This window comes from Falco punctatus, assembly GCF_963210335.1.
Source record: "Falco punctatus genome assembly, chromosome: 11".
NCBI classification, from domain to species: domain Eukaryota; kingdom Metazoa; phylum Chordata; class Aves; order Falconiformes; family Falconidae; genus Falco; species Falco punctatus.
In genome coordinates this window covers 11,763,442-11,784,476 of record NC_137591.1, presented here as the reverse complement: position 1 = coordinate 11,784,476, position 21,035 = coordinate 11,763,442, and the positions used below count along the sequence as shown (strand labels likewise).

Sequence of the window (21,035 nt, the reverse complement as noted above, 5' to 3'; positions counted from 1 at the left end):
TACAGGGCTTGGCAGCACATCGGGCAGGGGAGCCTGCAAGGGGCCCCCTCCAGTGCCTCCCTCTCTGTGTGTGCACCTTGCACACCCGTGGACATCCACCTGTGCACAGTCCCTGCACACGTGTGCATGCAGGCTCATGCATTCAGCAGCACATGTGCACCAGTCGTTTCAAGCCCCCATGCCACGCGGTAGGACATGGCAGGATGTGGGGTGGGCAGCAGGCAGGGCCACCTCAGGCTTCCCCTGTCCAGCCAAGGGCACCCCATCCATGCGTGACACCCCCTGCAGACCACACAGGCAGGGCCAGCCCTGTTTCATGTCCCCAGACCCTGTTCTCTGTGGGCTGGGGAGCAGCAGGCCCATGCCAGGTGCCATCTGGCTCCAGTGAGAGGATGGAGGACCTAGTCAGTGGGTCTGGCACACACAGTATTGTCACCTGGTCCCCAAAACCACTTCCTCTCCCTGTTCTTCCTTGGGCACTGCCAGCCCACGTGTCCCCATACACCGCCAGCCTGCGGCAGGGTCCCCAGTGCCCAAAGCACTCTCACACCCCCTGCCCAGCTGCAGCACATGGCAGGCGAGGGGTGCACATGGTAGCGCAGGGGAAGGGATGGGAATTTGGGGGTGCAGCTTTGCAAACAGCCACTCTAAGCTACAGCAGGACAGCTCATGCTGCTCCTGCTCTGCCAGCTTTCACTACTGCCCGGCCCCTGCTGTCCTCCTGGCATGTCCCAGACGCAGCCCAAGTCCCGGCATCAGTGCAGGTCAATGTTTTCATACTCCAGGTTGTCCAAATCCTCCAGCTCAATGCCATGTACCAGGTTGTAATAGTTGGTTGTCTGACTCATGTAGATCTTCTCCCGGTCGGCAGAATCCTTCAGGACCTCGCTCACGCTGACGGTGTCCACCTCTGGCTCGCTGCCCCCCAGCTGCTCTGTCCTCAGTGCTGGGGTGTCCTGCTGCCTGCCTGGCCCTGTGGCCCACTGCCTTTCATGGGTTGGCACCTGGGAACTGCTGGGGGATCCCACCTGGATCTCCACCTCCTCGTAGAGGTCTCTGCTGCTCTCCAGTGGGTCCGTGGAAGGCTGGAGCAGGACCTGGCTCCCCAGCAGCACCTTCTTCTCAGTCTTGGAGGGGGTAGCAGGCAGCTCATAGGGGACATAGTGGTGGGGCTCCACAGGCACCGGCACATTGCCCCTCTCTGCTGCGGCCGGGTGGCTCTGGGACCTGCTCTGAAGGCTGTAGTTGGTCTTTCTCTTCTGCCTGCAGAAGCACCAGGTGATGCTGGCAAGGATGAGGAGAGGGGGCAGGCAGATGAAGAGGGCAGTGAGGCTGTGTGAGCGGCACAGCTCATCCCGGGGGATGCTCTGGAGGTCCATGGCGTGGTACCGCTCCGGTGTGTGGCAGATAACCTCAGTGGTCAGGTTGGGCCAACCCTCCAGGCTGCTGAGCAAAGCGCAGCTGCAGTCCCAGCTGTTGTTGGAGAGCTGGAGCTGGAGCAGAGACGGCTTCAGGAGGCTGGCGGGAAGGAAGGTCAGGGCATTGAAGCTCAGGTAGAGCTCCTGGAGCTGGGTCGATGCTTTCAGGAAGGACTTGGGCAGCTCCTGGAGCTGGTTGCTGTCCAGATAAAGGACCCTCAAATTAGGAGCATCTTCCAGGAAGCTTCCAGGGAGACTTTCCAGCAGGTTATGACTCAAGTGCAAGACCTCCAAGGCAGGGGGGACTCCCTGCGCATTGCTGATATCCATGATGCTGCAGTGCGAGAGGTAGAGCTCCCGCAACCCCTGCACCCCTACCAGTATGCCCCAGTCCAGGTGGGTGATGTTGGAGCTGGTGAAGTTGAGGCAGCAGCTCTCAGGGAGAGGAGCCTCCTGGAACTCCTGGAAGTCCATGGGCTCTGTGCAGTTGCAGCCCTGCGGTGCTGGGTCGAGGGCAAGGCCAGCAGCGAGCAAGAGGCTGCCCCAGAGGGGCACGGTCCCCAGCCCGGCACCTGCGGGGAGAGCAGCGGGGACATGGACAGTGACCCCCCTGGGGGACCAGCTCTCCTGTTCCCTTTGTCGCAGCCCGCCACGGCGCGGGGGGATGAACCCCGCTTCTCCCCCCACCCAGGGAAGGGACCCGGGTCCCCGCAGCCCCCCCGGAGACACCTCCCGCGGCCGCCGCCCCCCGCAAGCACGGGGCTGTCTCACACCCGACGTCCCGCTGTTCCGGCCGGGTGCCCGCGGGGCAACGGGGGACCCCGGGGCTGCGCTCGCCGCCCCCCACGGTGCCCTGCCCGGCCTCACCTGCCGCCGCACGCCCCATCCCGCGGGGCCGCTCCGCGCCCCACCGCGCTCCCGCCGGGCGCGGCCCCCGGCTCCGCCTCGCCGCGGGGCGGCCCCGCCGCAACCCGCCCGCCCCGGCCCGGGCCCGCCCGCCGCCCCCCCCTGCGCCCGCTGCCCCCCCCGAGGGACGCGGTTTCCCTTCAGCCCCCTGTGCCCCGTGCCCTCGCCGGGCTCCCGCCCGCCACGGGCTCTCCAGCCGCGCTCTGCAGCAGCACCCCCCAAAATAAGCTTGTCCCCGGCCCCCTGCAGTCAATCTGCCCGGTGGCCCCCCTTCCTCTGCCCCCCCACCGTAAACCACAGCCCCCTATCCCTTCCCCATCCCTCCCCTCTCCATCCCCCAGAAGCAGTGCCCCCAGCATCCCCCAGCCTTCAGCCCGCTCTGGCTCCCCACAAGCCATGTGTCCTCCAGCCCTCTCCGTACTCCAACATCAGCCCCCCAAGCTCCCGGAGAGGGGCCAGGCTGGGCTCTGCTGAGTTCCCCTCCCTCCAGGATGGGGAGGGGGCTCTGCCCGCCTGCTCCCTATCTCCATGCACGGGGTAACTCCCAACCCCACGGGGCAGAGGATGCAGGGTGGACATGCTTGCAGGATGGGAACCAAAGGGGCCAGTTTCTCTCACTGGACCCCTTATGGCTTCCTTCCATCTCACACAAGTCATGGACTGGGAAGGAGGAGCAGACCCAGAAATGAGCACTACAGCTGGCAGGGAAGCAGCACTGCAGAGGGGAGCTGTTTTTCCACACCCTGAAAGTGCATTTGTACTCACCACAGTGTGAGCTGGGTAAACCGAGGCACACGACATGGTACTGACAGCACTTTGCTTTGGTGCTGGTGGGAGGCGGGTGAGATGGGACCTGGCCTGAGCACGTGTGCCGTGCCATGGTGCCAGAGCCCGGTGGAGTGACTGCAGCAGGGCGTAGCTCTGGCAGCTGCTCTTCAGCCTGGCTTGGGGTGCAGAGTGCCGGGACACCCTATATGCTGCAAATTTGGGGTACCTTAGAGGCCTGGCAAGCCCAGCACACCAGTAATAAAAGTGCTGGGTTGTTTCAGGCTTCCTTGGCCCACCTGTACTATCCTCAGGGGATGCAGCGATGTTTGAGAAGGCACCAGGCTTCAAGAGTTTCTTCCCTTGATTTCCTGCTTACGGCTCAAAACTGGCACCTCAGGTGCTGCTCTAACATCTCAGCTCAGGGACACTCCAGCCCCCAGTGGGAGAGCGGCAGCTCCCCTTGGCACAGACCCATCGCCCACATCCTGTGTGCCCTGCTTCGGTCTGTCCCAGACCCCCACACCCTGGCAGTCAGTGGGTTTCTGGCAGTGGGACCTGCCCTGTCCTGCTGCAGGCATTGCCTCGTGGGCAGTGGGTTTGGGGTGCCAGCACCTCGCACTGTGCAGCAAATGCCACAGCAACGAACCCTGCACCAGGGGGTTCTGCTGGGGAGCAGGGATGGGATGGCATGGAGCAGGGAGGGAAGCAGGGCCAGCTGAATCCTGGCTGCTGGGGTGGGACGCAGGAAACGGCTGTTTGGCCCTTTCGGGAAGGGAGGTGCCGGCAGTGCGCTGGCCTGGGGGGCTGGCAGCTGCTTCCCGGGGTACCCTGGACATCAAGCTGGTACTCACTGGCCGGAGCCTGCTAACACCCTGCCTGGGGTAAAGCCTGCCCTGCTCCCCCTCCGCCTCCAGGGCAGCAGCTGAGCCAAGAGCCCCATTGCAGGAGGTTTCAGAGGGCTCCCTGAGCCTCCCTGGGCCAGATCCTGCCTCCCAGGGGGCACCTTCCAGCACTGACATTTTGCATACCACCTCAGATCCAAGTGCTTCCTTAATCCGGAGGGATCCGGGTCCTTTTATCTCTCCCTCCAGGCAGCTTCGCCGGATTTGCAGCTTCCCCTCTGCACCTCCCCAGCCAGCCCCTGGGACGGGTTGGCCTCTGCTGGTGCTGAAGCTGGTGCTGGTGCTGGTTCTTCCTCACCTGGCTCACCTGAGGGACCAGCCACCCTCTCCCTCCTTGGTGGCTGCAGCCCCATGTTTTACAGGAGCTCACGGGTGAGTGCCAAGGGAGGGGAAACCCCCACTTTCAAGGGGGTCAGGGCTGTCACCCTGATCCTGCGGAGCTCACTTGCACCCTGGGCTGGAGGGGATGCAGGTTTTCTCGCTGGCATTGCTTTTGCTGCCCTGGCACCACATGCCAGCACCCGCTGGGCAGCCCCCTCCCTGAGAAGGCTGCTGAGCATCCCTGAATACTGTGAGGGTGGGGGGACCAGGGCAGGTCTGAGTATCACAGAGGACAGAGATCCCACAGCCTCTCTGGGCTTCTGTAATATTTTACTGTGCTCACAGGGGAAAAAAAGTTTCCTAATACCTAGATGGAATTTCCCTTGATGCAACTTGCATCGGGTGCCTGTCCTGGTTTCACTGTGCACCTTCCCAAACAGTCTGGCTCCCTTTTCCTGTAACTCCATCTAAATAGCTGCAGGCAGCCAAGAGATCACACCAGAGCCTCCCTTCCCCAGGTCGGGCAGGTTGTTACGTTAAACCACACTTCCTCCCACCGACCCACCGGAAAATCCCGGGCTGTGATGCTTTGCATCACCACGGACCCCAGCTGCAGGTGGAGCAGGGGCTGCTCCCGGGCTCCATCCCTCTTGGAGAGGAGGTGCCTCAGCCTTGGCGGGACATGGCCTGTGGGGTTCATGGGTGCCCCCAAACCCAGCCCAAGAGCTTGCCCAGAGCCAGTGGGGAGCAGGAGCAGAGTCAGCAGCAATGGGACCTCGCTAGTCCCCACTGTGGCTCTGTGGGGGACCTTGGGGCAAGCCTGGTGCAGGTCACCCCATCACCCCCAGACTGGTCCCCAGGGCCTCCCCGCACCCCTGAGTGCCTCCACCCACACGCTGCCTCCAGACTGCTGACTCAGCTCTGCCCGGGGAGCTCCCAGCAGCCCCAAGCTGGGGCCTCCATCGGAAAACCAGCATCGCCCATGACGTGACAGCACCCGCACCCCAGGGAGCCCTTGAGGCCCTGGTGGAAGCAGGCAGCTTTCCCCCGAGGGGCTGCAGCCTCCTGCCTGCTCCTGGAGCGGGTTTTCTGCCAGGTGGTGTGTTTGCACGCACTTCCCCTGAAAAAGCTGGAAACTTGGGAAAAAAGCACAGATCTCGGCTGTTTCCTGTCTCTCTTCAGGCCGGTTTGCTCAGCTGTGCTCCAGCAAAAAATAGGGGCTAATTCCACTCCGCTGCCCTGGGATGAAAGGGGAGGTGCTGTGGTGAGCGGGGCTGTCCGGCCAGGGGTGCTCATGCAAAACGCTCATCATGTTCAGGAGTACATTAAGCATTGGTGATGAGAGCCCTGAGCTGCGGGGATGGGACATGGAGGCACAGAGCAAAGGACACGCACGCAGCCACCCTGTGTGCAACACGAGCAGGGGAAGGGCAGTGGGAGCTGCTTTCAAGCAGTGCTGCTGCTCCAGGCTTGGGGGGGCCGTGGGTCTGTGGCCCCTGCCAGCTCCCATGGATGTGGGGAGGGAGCGGTGCCCCGCATCCACATCCTTCTATGACCTGTTTTGGGTGACAGAGACGTGTCCTCCTCATGGCCATTAGAGAGCAGCACCGCTATGGCACACTGCCCGCACGTGGCAGCCAGGCGCACCCCGCAACACCAGGGACCCCAGGAAGCCCAGGAGCCAAGGGGCAAGGATGGAGGTCCCCAGTGGGACAGTCCTACAGGTCCCCAGTTCTGGACTGGCCACCGTGGGCTGCTGCAGAGGACTGACCTTCCAGGGCTCTTTGAGGGCTGCTGGGGCACAGAGCTGGGCTGGAGCTGGGACAAAGCATGGCCAAGGGGCACCTACCCAGGGGACAGCCCAGCCAGGGAGCTCACCTGCATCTTCCACTGTCCCCTGTGTGCCCACCCCCGCCCAGGGTGGGTGGGCTGTCACCCCCCTCCCTCTGGCACATGTGAAAGGCTCGGGAGGGGGGGGTGTCTGCCTGCATCCAGATTTGTGGGTGGTGGGCCAGGGCCCACAGTGAACATGTGGGATTTGAAATCCCACTCTGGCCATGGCCTTTCCGTGGGGTGTAGGTGGGGGGTCCCCAGTCCCCAGGGGTCATGTGACACAAGCTGGTTACATCTGCGAGGAAAGGTGCCCTGCGAGTGGTCGTATGTGGGGTGTTTACAGACCTGTATGGGGAGGGAGCTCTGTGTGTCCTGGGAGGGAGGGGGGCGAGCTGACCAGGGGTCTCTGTGAGTCTGTGGGGCCTTGGCATGTCGGGGGGGGTGTCTCTGTGTCAAGGGGGGGGTGCCTGTCTGGGGGGGGCTATTGCATCAAGGGGGGGCTGCCTGTCTGGGGGGGGCTATTGCATCAAGGAGGGCTGCCTGTTCGGGGGGATGTCTCTGTGTCAAGGGGGGGGGGCTGCCTGTCTGGAGGGTCTCTGTGTCGAGGGGGGCATGCAGCTTTTGGGGAGCCCCTGTGCCGGGAAGGGGCTGTGGATACATGGGGGGCCCCGTGCCGTGGGAAGCAGCAGGACCGTGGCTAGGCTCCCCCCGAGACACCACAGCAAAGGCGCACGAGTGGGTGCACAACACCCCCCACCCCCCTCCGCCGTGCGGCGGTCGCTTTAAGGACGGCGCGGGGCCGCCCGGGGGCGTGGCCCCTCGGGTGACGTCAGCGCGCCCATTGATAAAGCCGGCGGGATTCCCGGGACGGCAGCGCGCGCCGGCGGGGCCACGTGCGCGGGGCCCGACCCGCCCGAGCAGCCCCGCGAGCCGCCCCGCGAGCCGCCGTCTTCCGCGCCTGCCATGGAGCCTACCGGGCTCTTCCCGCCCTTCCCCGCCGCCTGCCTCCCCGCGCAGCCCGCCCCGGCGTCCCCGCACCGCGCGGCCGGGACCACCCGCATCGTCACCGACCCGATCTCCGGCCGCTCCTACAGCAAGGGCCGCCTGCTGGGAAAGGTACCGGGGGACGGGGCTGGGGGCGCCGGCCGGGGCTGTGCCGGGCGGAGTGGGGCTGGGAGCCGGTGCAGGGGAGGGGCGGGGGCTGTGCGCCGGCTCGACCACCCTCTGGGGCGGCCCGGGGCTGAATGCGGCCCCTCGGCTGCTACCGGCCGCCCCCGCCCTCCCCGCCTCTCCCGGCGGGCCCGCGGCAGCGCTGGGAGCCGTGAATCACCGGGCTGGCTGCGTGCCGCGCCGGCTATCGGGGCCACATCGGTTTCGGGGCGCCCCGCGGGGTGTGTGTGGGCCGGCGGGTGCCCCGGTTCCCAGGGGTGCCCTTCCTCCCCTTGCCGGCGGCGTGTGTGGGAGGCGGGTGCCGGTTCCCAGCCCGGCCCGGGCGCCCTCGGCGGCTGAGTGTGCAGATGGGAGGCTGACATCACGGCAGGAAAAACCTGTCTCCATGGGGCTGCCTTTCGGTGGCCTCCGGTCCCCGGCCTCCCGCCCTGCGCAGGACTTTCCAGGTCGATCTGTCATGTGGAAAGATGCAGAATCCGGCCGTGATGGGAGGAAAAACGCCCTGAAGGTTTTACAGAAACTGGGTGAAGAAAATCTCTGGTTGAGAGCATCACAGTTTAGATCTTAGTGGGCGATGCAGCAGGAAGGAGCGTGTGATGCTCGCAGGGCTGCGCTGCAAGGGAACGGAGGAGGCTTGTGAGCAGGCAGGGGCGAGGAGCAGTCTGTTACCCATCCATAACCACCTCTTCCCTCGCAGGGTGGGTTTGCCCGATGCTACGAAATGACGGACCTCTCCAGCAACAAAACCTATGCTGTGAAGGTCATTCCTCACAGCCGGGTGGCTAAACCCCACCAGCGGGAGAAGGTGGGTGCCATGGGGCTGGTGGGCTGCTGGCCTGGTGGGGTGCAGTGGGTGCCCTGTACTCACTCGGTACTACTGCTCCCTTTCAGATAGCTAATGAGATCGAGCTGCACCGGGACTTGCACCACAAGCACATTGTCAAGTTTTCCCACTACTTTGAGGATGCAGAGAGCATCTACATCTTCCTGGAGCACTGCAGTAGGAAGGTGAGCACTGGTGTGGCCTCCTTGTCAAAGGATCTCCTAGCAGAGCCATAGCTGGTTGAAGCAGCTTTATCTGAGGTGCTTTGTTAGCATTCTTTCTCCTGGATTGCCTTGCTGCCAGCTCTGTTGCACCCCCTGAGCTCAGCCATAAGCCGTGTGGTTTTGCATGGTGCTGGGGACACTGCTGGCTGCCTGTTCTTGTTGCAAGCCTGTAGCTCCTGGTGGGGCCACCATAAATCCAGTTGTTCCCCTGGCTCTGCTGAACAACCTCAACCTTGTGTGGGGAGTTTGAGGTCATGGCTGTGGAAGAAGGATTATTTGTGGATGTGCAACTTCTGGAAAAACTGGCTTTGACCCTGCCTGCCCTATGCCTAGTCAGCAGGGCTGCCTGTTCTCCCTGCCTGCTATCATCAAGCTGCCTTGTCTCCCTCTGCAGTCCCTGGCCCACATCTGGAAGGCCCGCCATACTCTTCTGGAGCCTGAAGTGCGCTATTACCTCAAACAGATCATCTCAGGCTTGAGATACCTTCACCTCAAGGGCATCCTGCACAGAGACCTCAAGCTTGGTGAGTGTTGTGGTTGAGGCAGGGCACAGTGTGGGGAGCAGGCTGCCCCAGAGGGACTTGTGGTGATGTGTTGACCTTGACTTGCAGGCAACTTTTTCATTAATGAAAACATGGAGCTGAAAGTGGGGGACTTTGGGCTAGCTGCTTTCCAGCATACCTCTGACCAGAAGAAAAAGTAAGTTTGAGGTTTCACTCTTCCTCCTGAAGCTTCCTGGGAGGGTGGAGGGGTGACTGGTCCCTCCTGGCCAGGGGAGAGGAAACATTAGGGCCCCTTCCTGGGGTGGGAGAGCAATTCCTGTCCCAGCTGCAGGCAAGGCAAGGGGGCTGGAGGGGCTTTGTGGCCTCTCCTGGAGTAAGCTTGCAGCCGTCGGGGAGAACAATGTGCTGACTATCGCTATTGTGCCTGCCTGGCTGCCCTGCCGGCTGCGTGGGGCTGGGACACAAAGGCTCTGTTCCTCCCCAGCTCTAGGACAAGCACTTCCCACCGGCTCCCCAGGAGCAGCTGCTGCTCCTGACCCCTGGGAGCTGGAGAGTCTGTATGGGGCTCCGAGATGGGGGGAGGGCTCTGAGCCACAAAGAGCAAAATGGAGCAGGAGGGGACAGGCGGCAAGCTAAATCCCAGGGCTTGACAGGGGAGAGGCTGTGAGGGGATGCAGAGCGTGTACTGACGTGGTGCTCTGCCCCACAGGACGATATGTGGGACCCCCAACTACCTGGCCCCAGAAGTGCTGCTGAGGCAGGGCCACGGGCCCGAGTCAGATGTGTGGTCTCTGGGCTGTGTCATGTAAGTCTGTGCTTCTGGGGGGGGCAGGGGGCTAGGCAGCCCTGCCTGTGTTGGGGTGGGGGGCTGGGCTGCGGAGCCACCCCAATGAGGAAGTCCTCTTGCAAGTCCTCTTGTGCTTTGCCTCGTGCCTTTGCGGTAGCTGCTGAAAGGCACGGGGAGGGGAGCGGGCGGCTGGATCCTGCCCAGCCCCTCTGCGGAGCGGGGGCTGCCGGGGGGCTGCGCGAGCCAGAGCTGCAGAGGGCAGGTGTTCTTGTGCCGTGCTTGACTCCGGGTCAGAGCAGGCTTGACTGCCCCGTGAACCTGATAAAGAATGGAAAATCTTGGTGGCTGGTGGCAGCTGCGGCTCTGTTTGGGGAGCGATTGCTGTGCTGCTTCGGCACATCCAGCCCCTCGGCTGGGCCCGCCTCAGCAGCTGCCCAGGGATGGGAGCGGTGGTGGCAGGGGGTAGCCTTTGCCTGCCAGCCTTGCTTCCTTCCCCGGGGCTCCTTGCCTGTTGCTCTAAACGGTCGCTAGGAGGAAGCGTGGCCGGATGTGAGCACGGCCACCCCGGCTGGAAGTGGTGCTCCCAGCCAGGTGTGGCCAGCCTAGTGCTAGTAATTTCCTAGCTGTAAGTGCTGCTGAGTCACAAGCTTGGTGGGGATGTGACAGTGGCACATGTGTCCCCTCCCAGGTACACCCTGCTGTGTGGGAACCCTCCCTTCGAGACCTCTGACCTCAAGGAGACCTACAGGTGTATCAAGCAGGTGGAATACACCCTCCCCGTCTTCCTCTCCCTGCCTGCCAAGCACCTCATTGCTGGCATCCTCAGACGCAACCCCCAGGACCGCCTCACGCTTGAGGAGATCTTGGACCATGAGTTCTTCAAGGTGAATGGGTGGCCCTGACCCTTCTCCAGGTGGGATGAGGCATTTGGGGCAGTGCAGGGTGCTGTCCTTTGAGCCCAAATCTCAGTCCTTCAAAGGAAGCAGCTGCTGTCCTGTCCAAATGCCAGCCAGGGGAACTGAGGGACCTAGTGTGCTCCTGTCACCTTGTCCCTATGGCATAGGCTGTTTCATGTACTGATGCTAGCTAGTTGTGGGGTCAAGGCATGATGGAAATGCAAGCTGGCTGTCAGGAAGGCTCTGAATGACTGTGGTCAGCCCAGGGCAGCTGCTCTGCCTGGAGCATGTGGGCTATGGAAACCAAACCTCTGCCTTGACCTCTCTGCAGGGCTACACGCCTGAGAAGCTCCCTCCCAGCAGCTGTGTGATGGTTCCAGAGCTGAGTCCCCCCAACCCAGCAAAGAGTCTGTTTGCTAAAGTCACCAAGACACTTTTTGGGAAGAAGTCATCCAAGGGTGAGTCCATACACTTGCCCAGGAGTGTCTGTGTGACCCTTCCTCTAGTGAGGAGTGGGCTCCTCCTGGAGAGATGTCCTGATGGGTCTCCATGCACCCCCTGCCTGGGGCCAGTAAAAGTTGGGCTTGCCCCTGCCCTTCTGATGCTGGTGGCCTGACATGGGTGTGTGCCTGGAGAGCGGATGCTGTGCTGCCACACATGGGGACAGTTCCTCCTGGAAACCCTTGTGCTGCATGAGAACTGGGAAGTGAAAGTGGGAGGCAGCTGCCTGACACAGTCCTCACCGCTGTAGGCATGGGAGCAGATGAGGGAGAGCTGAGCTACTGGGAGCAGTGGCCCAGATGTCCTCATCCCCTGTGCTCAGCAGTGTGCTTATTGCTTGCTCCCTTCTCAGCCAAGAAGGGCTCTTTGGAGGACAAGGATGATATCTCCAGGCTGGTCACTGGGCTGATGAAGACCTCTATCTACCGGCAGATGAGCTATAAAGCAGTGGAAGGGAATGAGGTGAGAACATTCCTGAGCCTGTGCACACCCCTCTCTGGGGGAGCAGGCTGGATGGTGATAACGCCAGGTCCCTCCACAGGTCACCCCCATATCGTACCGCAGTGCCAGCTCTAGTCCTGTGGAGACAGTGATAGAGGAGACCTCTCACAAGTCTGCATCCCCTTCCCTCCGGGGGACGATGGCCAGCAGCTGTGAGGGTGAGCAATACTCACCTGCCCAGGCCACCCCAGCCTACCCCGAGCTTCCTGCCCTGCCCTGGCTGATAGTGCGGCTGCCTGACTCAGCCTGTCATCTTCTCTCCACAGCCTTTGAAGACTGCATCACTGCCTCTACCATCATAGAGTCAGCGGTTCGGCTCCTGCGGACCTGCCTCTCCTCCATGCCCCCAGGTAAACTGGTTGGATTGCTTTGGGATGGGACAAGGGTGCTGTCCCTTCACCATGAAATGAAGGTGTGGCTGCTATTTGGGGTACCTTAAATGCTGTCAAAGGATGCTGTAGGAGGGTCTACTCCCCCCTGGGGCGTGAGGTGGGCAGAGGGCTGACTGCCTGCTCTGCTCACCCCCTCTTCCCCACCAGCGGAGAAAAACCCAGCTTCCCTGGCCCGCCATGAGCATTTTGTCTGGGTGAGCAAGTGGGTGGATTACTCCAACAAATATGGCTTTGGCTACCAGCTCTCCAACCGCAGCATCGGGGTCCTCTTCAACAACGGCACGCACATGACCCTTTCCCCCAACCTCAGGTAAGTGGTGGGGAAGGAGCTGCTGTCTCTGGGGAAGCCCCTCTGGTGGGAAGGGGCAAGGGGAAGCTGTGCCAGGGGTGGGGTTTGGTGCTGGTTGGCCCCAAAACTCATGGTCTGTTCCCTCCCAGGACTGTGCATTACAACCCGACCAACAACAAACACCTTGTTTTCTCTGTGGCTGCCATCCCTGAGCAGCTGCAGGGACAGATGAGTGTCTTGTGCTATTTTGCATCCTACATGGAGCAGCATCTCATGGAGGTGGGTGCTGGGATCCTGGGCTGGGCATTGGGTCATGGCTTGACCACACTGCTTGGGGTTGCAGGACTCCCTGCTCACAGGCTACGGCCAGGTGGACACCCAGAGTTGTCCTGGGAGTGGGGACCCATCTGGGGGTGTGTCCAGGTTTGGCTGTGTGTATGCTGGTGGCAGAGCTCCCATGTATGGGACCAGTGGCTTACACAGACCCTTCTCTCCAAGGGAGGTGACTTGCCCAGCATAGATGACCTTGGGCAGCCTGCCCTACTTCTGCAGTGGGTGAAGACTGAGCAAGCCTTGCTCATGCTCTTCAGCAGCGGCACCCTTCAGGTACGTGTTGGGCACAGCGGAGATGCCCAGACCCCCGTGGGGAAGAGGCTAGCTGGGGACTCCTGGCTTGTGTTAGATCTTGTCTGCCACAGCCCAAACGCAGGGCCCAGCTATGAAAACAGCTGTGAGTGCTGCTCCAGTACCTGGAGCTGGGTCACAGCTTGTCCAGCCCATGGGGGACATGACTTCAGTTGGCTGCCTCAGTCTGCCCCATTGCTGGGGCTAGTGCATTCCTGCCATGGGGCATGGAGCAGGGATACTCCTGGGCAGGTCGGGGAGGAGGAATGGGTCGAGGCAGGAAGCGTGGCTCCATCCTGGCTCCCAACATGCTGCACGAAGCATGGGTTAAACAAAGCCCAACCTGTCTCCTAGGTGAACTTCTACAATGACCACACCAAGGTGATCATTAGCAAACCTGACCAGTCCTGCCTTGTCACCTACATCAACCGTGAGCGCAACTCCTACACCTACAAGCTGTGCAGCATCCAGGAGCTGGGCTGCTCTCCTGAGCTCCACTACCGCCTCGAATACATCCTCAAGCTCCTCCAAGAACAGGCTGAGGCCTAGCATGGGACCTTGGGGGGACCCTCTCTGGATGTAGGGGTCTCCCCCTGCCCTCCTACTGGATGGGAGGTATGTTGTGGTGCTTGCTGCCCACCTGGGCACCCTGTATCCTGGTGCTTAGCTGGATTCTGGACTAAGACATGTGGATGTAGTTACAGCAGCAGGTCTGGTCATCCTTGCTGCTTCCTGGCTCTGGGAGATTGCTGCCTTCCTGCTGGCAGCTCCTGCTGTGGCTGTGCTGGTCTCTGAGAGGACTGGGGTGGCACGGGGGTGGGGGTGGGGGGTGTGTGAGTGCCCTGCAGCCAGCTTTGGGACTGGCTGTGCCTTGTTTGTGCCCTGGCTGGCAGCTGCCTGCAGTGAGGGCTTGGGCTGCCTTGCCCAGGGTGATGCACCAGTTGCACAGACCCTCTGCATGACATGGAGAGGACCAGCACAGCCTTGACATGAAGGCTCAGCTGCTGTGGGATAGGGAAAAACCTCTTCCCAGAGGTGGACAGGGGTGAAGGGCACTGCCTGCCCTGGCAGGGGCTGCGTGGGCTGGTGTGTACTACTCCACAACTGCTACACTAAGGAGGGGGCTGTGCTGGGCCCAGCCATGCCCTGTTGGCTTCCAAATTGTGAATTGTCTGGTACAACCTGAGGTTTGATAACGGGTGGGGGGAATAGGATTAGAGGGCTTGCCTGGAGAAGCCCTTGCTGAGACCTGGGAAGGTTTCTTGTTTCAAGGCAGTCTCTGCCATGGGGGACTATTTATGTGTCTTATTTATATGGAATTATTTATTTTCCTGTTGATCTGTCTATGTGCAGCTCCCCTGTCCCTGACTCACCTTAATAAAAACTTGTGTAAGGTCAAACTGCATCTGCCTTGCTTGGACCTGGGGCTGCACAAGGGCTTTGTCATTATCTTAATCCTTACTCCAGGGCTGCTTCTGCCTGTCAGGCAAGACCCCCTCTTGGCACTGGCTGTTGCTGGGGCACGGGGTCAGGGAGGCAGGATGGGTGTAAGGAGCCCATGGAGTACCTTCACTGCCCTTCCTGGGGCTGGCAGGAAGGGTGGAGTTAGTTCTTGCTGATGCCTGTGGAGCCTTGGAGTTGCCTCAGCTTCTCCTTGCTGCTGCCAAACCATCATTCCCTTTCTGCACTTGGACCAAACCCAGTAGCTCTGATGCTTTTGCTGAGCTGCAGAAGGCAGGAGCTGTGGCCCCTGGGCTGAGTGTGTTGCCTGGGTCCTTGCACTATGACACCTGGTGTGATGGGATATGAGCTGGGAATGAAGCCAGGAAAGAGGAGGGACTTAATCTGCTCCATGAGCTTGCTTTGAAGGTGGTCTGTCACCTCCTTCCCCAGCACTGGTGTAATCAATCTGCCTAGGAGCAGCTTGTGCTGTGGGAAGCAGCCTGGGCTGTTCCCTGTGGCACAGCCTTGGGGAGCTGCCTGTTCCAGAGCAGTGCAGCCTTTTGGGTTGTATTTGCTGCAGCTTGGGTCTTTCTGCAGTCTATGGTAGTAGGAGGTGTAGTGTGGGTGTGAGCCCAGGCTGGGGGCTGCAGTGAGCATCAGGGCACTGAGGTGCATCCATACCTTGCCCCCTGCGCACGCCATGGCCAAAGACTTCAGGTATGAGCCACAGCTGGAGAATATCTGTTTATTTCAGCTGCTTTCCCCCTGCAGCTCTTCAAGGCTGGGTGGAGGGAGAGGCAGGCACTATTCAAAGTAGACCCCATGCACTATGGCCACAGCAAAGAGCGAGGCATTGGAGAAGGTGGTAGAGGCAAAGTTGTCATTCTCAGGGTCCCACAGTGCCCGGCTGGCCACCAACAGGCTCTGCTGGCCCCGCTGGCCCAGCAGCACATGGCAGACCAGCTTGTAGCGGGGTGGCACCACCTCCTTCACCTGGCTCTGCAGCAGCTCGGCCAGGCTTTGGGCTAGCAAGGCACTGCCCTGGGGGCTATAGACCATGGTCCCCAGGGCACTGGCCAGGGCATGCTCCAGCACCTGCTGCACCCGCCCTGCATTGAACTTGCAGCCTTCGTCTGGCTGCATCCTGTAAGTGTTTTCGAGTTGGGTTTTGAGGATGGGCTGGAAAAGAGGGAGCCCAGAGAAGCTCACACGGCTGAGGAGCATCCAGGGCCCGATGGAGGGGCGCCTACCCCCCGGGGCAGCCCCAAGTGAGCTGCGGCGGCTGGCCAGTGGTGCTGGGAGCATGTTGAGGATGGAGCTGCAGCGGGAGGGCAGGAGCTGTGGTTTGCCTTCCTCGGTGCCCCGGGCTGGGGGCTGGGAGCTACGACGGGTGGCCCGGAGCAGAGGGGCTTCAGTTCTGTCTACAGCAGTCACCTGGGCTGGCAGGCCTGCCTCTGGGGAGGGCTGCTCAGCCATATGGGTGGCCTGGAAAGGAGACATGGCTCGGTTGTCAGGGGAAGGTGGGTTTTCCCCCAGCCTCTCTATTCCACCACCTTTCTGCATTGCTTCTCCCTGACCTCTGTAAATCCCATGTGTCCTGGCACACAGGTCCCTGCAGGGCTGGATGCAGAGGGGCTGGGGAGACCATGGCAGCTGCCTTCCCTTGCCCAGCAGCCTCAGCCAGCTGGAACTGATCTGGTGCAGCTAAGCGTGGTCCATCCAGCCCTCTGCTCTAGCATCCCCAGCCTTTCTGTGAGTGGCTCCTCCCTCTCCAGCCCCCCCCCCAGCCCTCCTGCCTGCATCTGGTTCCATACTTACACCTGCCCTGCCAGGGTAAAACCAGGGGACTTGTCTCTGGCTGATGTGCTTCCAACTGCCCAGGACCACCTTGCTCCCACAAGTGGCAGCGAACCTGTTGTGTTCCTGGAGTGTGAAGAGTTGCTATGTGACACTGAAACTCCCCAGGGCTGCTCCAGGGCACGGCTTCTGTAACTCCTTGTTTCCTGGTCCCTGGACAGCACAATCCCCTTACTCCTGCCTTGTCTGTGTTTCCAGCTGTGCCAGCATAGGGACATGGTTGCTCCAAGCACATGTCCTCCAGCCTTGGCTGCTCTGCCAGCCTGAACAATATTTGCTGACGTTGAATGTGCAAAGGAAGAGCAAGGGGTGAAGAACAACCACTGGGATCACCACTTTGCACCCCAGCTATGGGCTGCACAGGGGTTGGGACCTCCAGCAGCTTGATTTTACCCAGAGGTCTGCATCTTTTGGGTACTTATTCCCCTGCACCAAGGGAAAGTTTGAGCGGGTGAGCACTCACCGGGTGCAGCCCTGCTCTGCTGCCACAATGCCCTGCTCCAGAGCGCAGTTCTGCTGGGGGCTCCTGACCCCGGGCGAGAGGTTTCTCTCTGCTGCCGGAGCCCAGCCCAGCTGGTACGCCACAGCCGCCCCATCAATGTGCCTTTGTCTGGCCTGGCTGCTGAGCTATTTGAGGAAAGTGGAGATGCCTTTTGTGTTTCTATCTCCCGTCAGAGGTATTTATAGCCTGACGCTGACTAGCGCTGCCAAGCACGCTGGCAGCTGGACCCCGCTCCCTCAGGATGCCACACTTGCTGCGGGCCCTGCTCCTCCCTCTTGCTCCCACCACTGCTGGCAAGCAGAGGTGGGGTCCCTCTGTGGGCACCCTCCCCACATCCCTGCATGCAGGTTGTCTGGGGCCAGTCAGACTTGGGAGAAAGGGGATGGGGCATCCCCTGGCACAGCTCTTGGTTTGGGTTTGGGTGAGGCTGGTTATGCTTTTTGGCTGTGATTGCTTGTGTCCTAAGCAGCCATGATAGCTGCAGGGCTTTGGCCTGGAGCACTGGCAGGAGAGAAAGCTTTTGCTGTTTCAGGAGGCAGATCTCCCCTCTGGGCTCAAGTTTGCTCCACTGCTGGTGCCGGCGACCCAGCCATGCCTGGCAGCTTTCCACAGGGACTGTGCATGTGGACGTGGGAGTGATCTTTCTGCATTTAACCTGTGCATGTGTTGCCTTTTCCAAAATCCCAGCTACCTACCTCCCTTCACCCCTATCTGCCCCATCCATGGGCTTCTCTGCAGCAAAGCCATCAGGCTGGAGGGCAGCTGGAGGTGCTGGGGCTGTGCCATAAGCCATGGCAGGGAGATGCTAATCACATCAAGATCCAGGGCTGCTTCCCCACTCCGATCCAGTCCAGCAAACACCCAGACGGAGCTGCCTTAGCAGCAAGGGTGGGCTTTGCCGCTCACCACCCCCTCTCTGCCTGCCTGGCTGCCTGGCCACGTGCTGCCTGCCAGGTTTCCCTAGCAATGGGCCATGTCGTACAGCGCGGCAGCCTCCTCCCAGCAGCCTCCCCAGGCCGGCCTGCCTCCAGCCTGCCTCCCGCCTGCCTGCGCCGCCTTCCTCCGCCGCCCTCCCCAAGGCAGCCCATGGCCGGACTCTGCTCAGCGCAGCTGCAGGGCGAAGCGGCAGCCTTCACCGCCGCCCTCCGCACTCTGGTCAACAACCCCCAGTTCAGGTGAGGGGCCGGGGGGGGGCATCACCCCCCCCCAGCCATGCCGAAGCCCCCAGTGCCTGCTCCGTGCTGTTTTCCTGTGGTCCCAAACCCTGATGGGGGGGTTTGGAGCCCCTGGGCAGTGCGGGAGCCCCGGGGATCTGGCACGGTGGGGACATCCCGCACGGCTTTTGCAGCACTCCCCCCCACATCTGCACAGCAGCAGGAGCCCCCAGGGCTGCCGGGTGTGTATCCCCCTGGGACAGCCACCGGCTGTCCAGAGGAGGGAAGGTCCCCGGGTGCACGGTGCCAGCAGGGTAAGGCAGCGTCGCAGGCTAAACCCTGCGCTGGGGGTCCTGCCCTTGCCAGGAGTGGGGGTACTGCAGCCGCTGTGCTGCCCAGGGGCAGCCGCCTGTGTTCAGCTCCTTTCCCACCCCAGATTCACCAGTACTGTCCTTCGACATCTCCAAGCTCCTCGCACCCTGGAAGGCAGGCAGCAGCCTGGCTGGCCCTGTCACAGCACCTGGCATTCCTGTTACCTCCCCCTGGAGTGCGGAGTGGAGATGGAAAGCCACTGCCTTGGCCACCTCCCACCTACACGGCCTGTCCTGCTTGGCAGCTGGCTAGCTGTGTGGTCCTCTTCGCCTGCTTCATGCTGAGACCTGGCACAAATGCCAGTGCTATCTGAGGAAATCCCCATCCCTGCTGAAATTTTTGGCTACCCAGAAGAGAAATCCCAGTGAAAACTCCCCACCCACAGCATCAGGCAGTGGGGAAGCGGCTGCCAGTGCCTGGTCATCCCCAGCCCATATCCTGCTGCTCACATCTTGCATCTCACACCTTTTGTCCTGCATCCTGCAACCTGAGATCTGCACTCTGCATCCATCAACTTCATCCTGCATCCTTCCTCCTGTAGCCTGCAGGCTTCATTCTGCATCCTGCACCCCACATCCTGCAACCTTCGTTCTGCATCTCACATCCTGCAACCTTCATTCTACACCCATGCTTCAGCGTGCATCCCAGACTTTGCATCCCATAACTGCAGACTGTATCCCACATCTCACAGCCTGCACCATGCTTCCTCCTCTGGTCCTGTGGACCATAGCCATGGAACAGTTTATTTCAGTCCCCTTGCAGCAGCAGTCATGGAGGACCTTTTGGGCTCTGCTCACGCTGCCCAGCACACCCCAGCCGTGTGTAGCTGGACAGATGTGCGGGATGTTCTAGATGCTCTTCCCTCTGGTGGGCACATCCATCTCCCTGTGAGGGTCAGGCCATGAGTATACTCACAGCCTCATGACCGCTAGAGTTTCGGTGGCGTGTCTTCTGCTCATTGCCCTGCTGGGATGGAGGAAGAGAGGAGGAGGGGACAAAGTGATGGATGGGCCATGGCTGCATGGTGCGCATAGGCTGGAGACTCCCTGCCCCTTTGCCCATTCCCTTTCCTCCAATCTTGCCTTCCTTTCCTGGGGCCACAACGCTGGGGAGCCATGCTGGGGGGCTATGGCAGACCAGGTCAGCAGGATGGACCCTGTGCCCCAGTATGCACAAGCTGACCCCTCCTGCAGGCCTTGGGAGGGCCAGTGCCAGCCCTGCTGATGCTGGAAGATTTACATCCCTGAGCCTATGAGTCAGTTCCTGTGAGTCAAGGAGGCTGAGTCTGGTGACAGCCAGCTTTCCCCAGCTCTGTTGTGCCAAAAGAGAAAGCCACTTTCTCCACCTGTCCCTGGCCTTTCTCTGCCCTGCTCTGTGCCAGCATCCGTGGCTGTCTGTGCTTTCCAGAGGACCTGTCTTGCTCACCCTGCCTGCAGCATTCAGATGGCTGCAGGGAGCCACCAGCAAGGACCCCTCCCTGCCTCTGCTGGGAAAAGTCCCTCAGTTAAAACTAAAGGGCACTACCCTGCTGGGACAGGCACCCAGCCAGTGCCTGCCCATGTGCCCTGTCCCAGCCCCAGGGCATCTTGTCCCCTGGCTTCCCAGGTACCCCATCCCTCATGGTCGGTCCTCTCTCCCCCACAGCGATGTAACGTTCGTGGTGGGTCAGGAGCAGCAGAAGGTGTTTGCACACCGCTGTGTGCTGGCGTGCCGCTGCCAGGCTTTCCAGGGGATGCTCAGCCAGGGGCCGGTGGACAGTGAGGAGTCCCCCAGCAACATCCCACCCCAGGGCCCCTTCATCCTGGGAAATGTGCAGCCTGAGGTCTTCCTGGCCGTCATCGAGTTCCTCTACACTAACAGCGTCACTCTCAACAGCTGCATTGTGAGTGGGGCTGGGGCTGGGGCTGGCAGGGACCATGGGCGTGAGAGGGACAAGGGGGGGATGCAGGTGCACAAGGTGCTTTGCAGCTCCTGGGGTGCCAAAGGTGGTGGTGGGGGTGGTCTGAATGATGCTTTCTGACTGGCTAACAGTGTAATAAGTGTGGGGTCTCAGCACAGCACAGTGGGGAGTCCAGAGCACCTTGTCTTACATGTGTCTGCCCCAATCTTGGGACAGCTGGCTGTGCACACCCTAGGTGCTGGGAATGGGGACACCAGAGCAGGACACCTTTGTATGCCCCCATGGGGCAGCCCCTTCCCCCTCCATGTCCCATCTGGGAGCTCCCAGAGGGGCAGGAGGACACATGCCCTTGGCCCCTGGGTTGCCATGCCTGTCTGTGGCCCTGCACACCGATGCTCACAAGGTCTGTCTTGCCTGCAGGCGCTGGAGGTGCTGACCTCGTCGGTGGAGTATGGCCTGCAGGACCTGTGCAAGGTATGGCCCTGCTTACACTGGGGGGGTGGTCTCCAAGTGCCCCCGTGCTGAGGAGCACCCCAAGATGGTCCCTGCGTGGCTGGTGGCTCTGAGGATGGCACCACGGAGCATCAGCTGGGTCCAGTGTAGGCTCAGCCCCTGCTTCTCGATCCCAGAGGGTCTCTCCGGTGGGATCTCCCTTGAGGGGGTGCAGCACCGGCCGGAAGCCCCACAGGGGCTGGGGAATCCCGGGGAAGGACACGGGGCCTCCACACGGCAGAAAGCCCCTCTGCCATCGCCCACGCTGCCCTCCGGTCAGCTGGCAGGATGACGCCATAGGGAAAGCCCTGGTCCTGGGGAGCACTCAGCACCCCTGCCCGGTGCCGCTTCGGGAAGGCAGCAGCGAGTGAAAAGCAGGGGAGGGAGCCAGACAAGGAGGCGCAGGGAGCTGGAGCAGCTCTGCGTCGGGGAGGGTGGCCAGGCCACGTCATCAATG

General features: G+C 61.5%; 4 protein-coding genes across 9 annotated transcripts in view; 2 read left to right on the top strand and 2 right to left on the bottom strand.

The window, feature by feature from the left end:
* Positions 1–67: 67 nt before the first annotated feature.
* LOC308071162 (uncharacterized protein) lies at positions 68–6,575 on the bottom strand. The gene is made up of 2 exons (XM_080406170.1): positions 2,286–6,575; positions 68–1,990 (listed from the first exon to the last, which is right to left on the bottom strand). Exons 1-2 carry the CDS (start codon positions 2,302–2,304, stop codon positions 756–758), a joined length of 1,254 nt encoding a protein of 417 aa, XP_080262296.1. The 5' UTR covers positions 2,305–6,575; the 3' UTR covers positions 68–755.
* Positions 6,576–6,745: 170 nt separating this feature from the next.
* On the top strand, positions 6,746–14,261 carry PLK3 (polo like kinase 3). 2 transcript variants are annotated; one of them, XM_080406137.1, is made up of 15 exons: positions 6,746–7,264; positions 8,016–8,123; positions 8,210–8,326; positions 8,760–8,889; positions 8,977–9,064; positions 9,578–9,673; positions 10,344–10,539; positions 10,883–11,009; positions 11,405–11,514; positions 11,582–11,711; positions 11,820–11,903; positions 12,093–12,255; positions 12,384–12,513; positions 12,733–12,840; positions 13,213–14,261. In XM_080406137.1, the coding sequence occupies exons 1-15, from the start codon at positions 7,112–7,114 to the stop codon at positions 13,405–13,407; spliced, it is 1,935 nt and encodes a 644-aa protein (XP_080262263.1). In that variant the 5' UTR covers positions 6,746–7,111; the 3' UTR covers positions 13,408–14,261. The 2 variants fall into 2 exon arrangements, with proteins under 2 accessions (XP_080262263.1, XP_080262264.1); XM_080406138.1 differs by having other exon boundaries at positions 6,747–7,264; positions 11,594–11,711.
* Positions 14,262–14,349: 88 nt separating this feature from the next.
* DYNLT4 (dynein light chain Tctex-type 4) lies at positions 14,350–16,651 on the bottom strand. Of its 2 annotated transcripts, XM_080406189.1 has the most exons (2): positions 16,120–16,651; positions 14,350–15,786 (listed from the first exon to the last, which is right to left on the bottom strand). In XM_080406189.1, exon 2 carries the CDS (start codon positions 15,775–15,777, stop codon positions 15,106–15,108), a length of 672 nt encoding a protein of 223 aa, XP_080262315.1. In that variant the 5' UTR covers positions 15,778–15,786; positions 16,120–16,651; the 3' UTR covers positions 14,350–15,105. The 2 variants fall into 2 exon arrangements, with proteins under 2 accessions (XP_080262315.1, XP_080262314.1); XM_080406188.1 differs by having other exon boundaries at positions 14,350–16,651.
* A 456-nt stretch (positions 16,652–17,107) lies between these two features.
* Positions 17,108–21,035, top strand: part of BTBD19 (BTB domain containing 19) — a 9,130-nt gene continuing 5,202 nt past the window's right edge. For 2 of the 4 annotated variants that reach the window (XM_080406171.1, XM_080406174.1), the window contains exons 1-3: positions 17,110–17,835; positions 19,831–20,068; positions 20,507–20,560. In XM_080406171.1, coding sequence (XP_080262297.1) covers positions 17,627–17,835; positions 19,831–20,068; positions 20,507–20,560 — 501 coding nt within the window. In that variant the 5' untranslated portion in view covers positions 17,110–17,626. Of the gene's footprint in view, positions 17,836–19,830; positions 20,069–20,506; positions 20,561–21,035 lie in introns of all 4 variants that reach the window. The other 2 variants (XM_080406172.1, XM_080406173.1) reach the window with 2 other exon arrangements.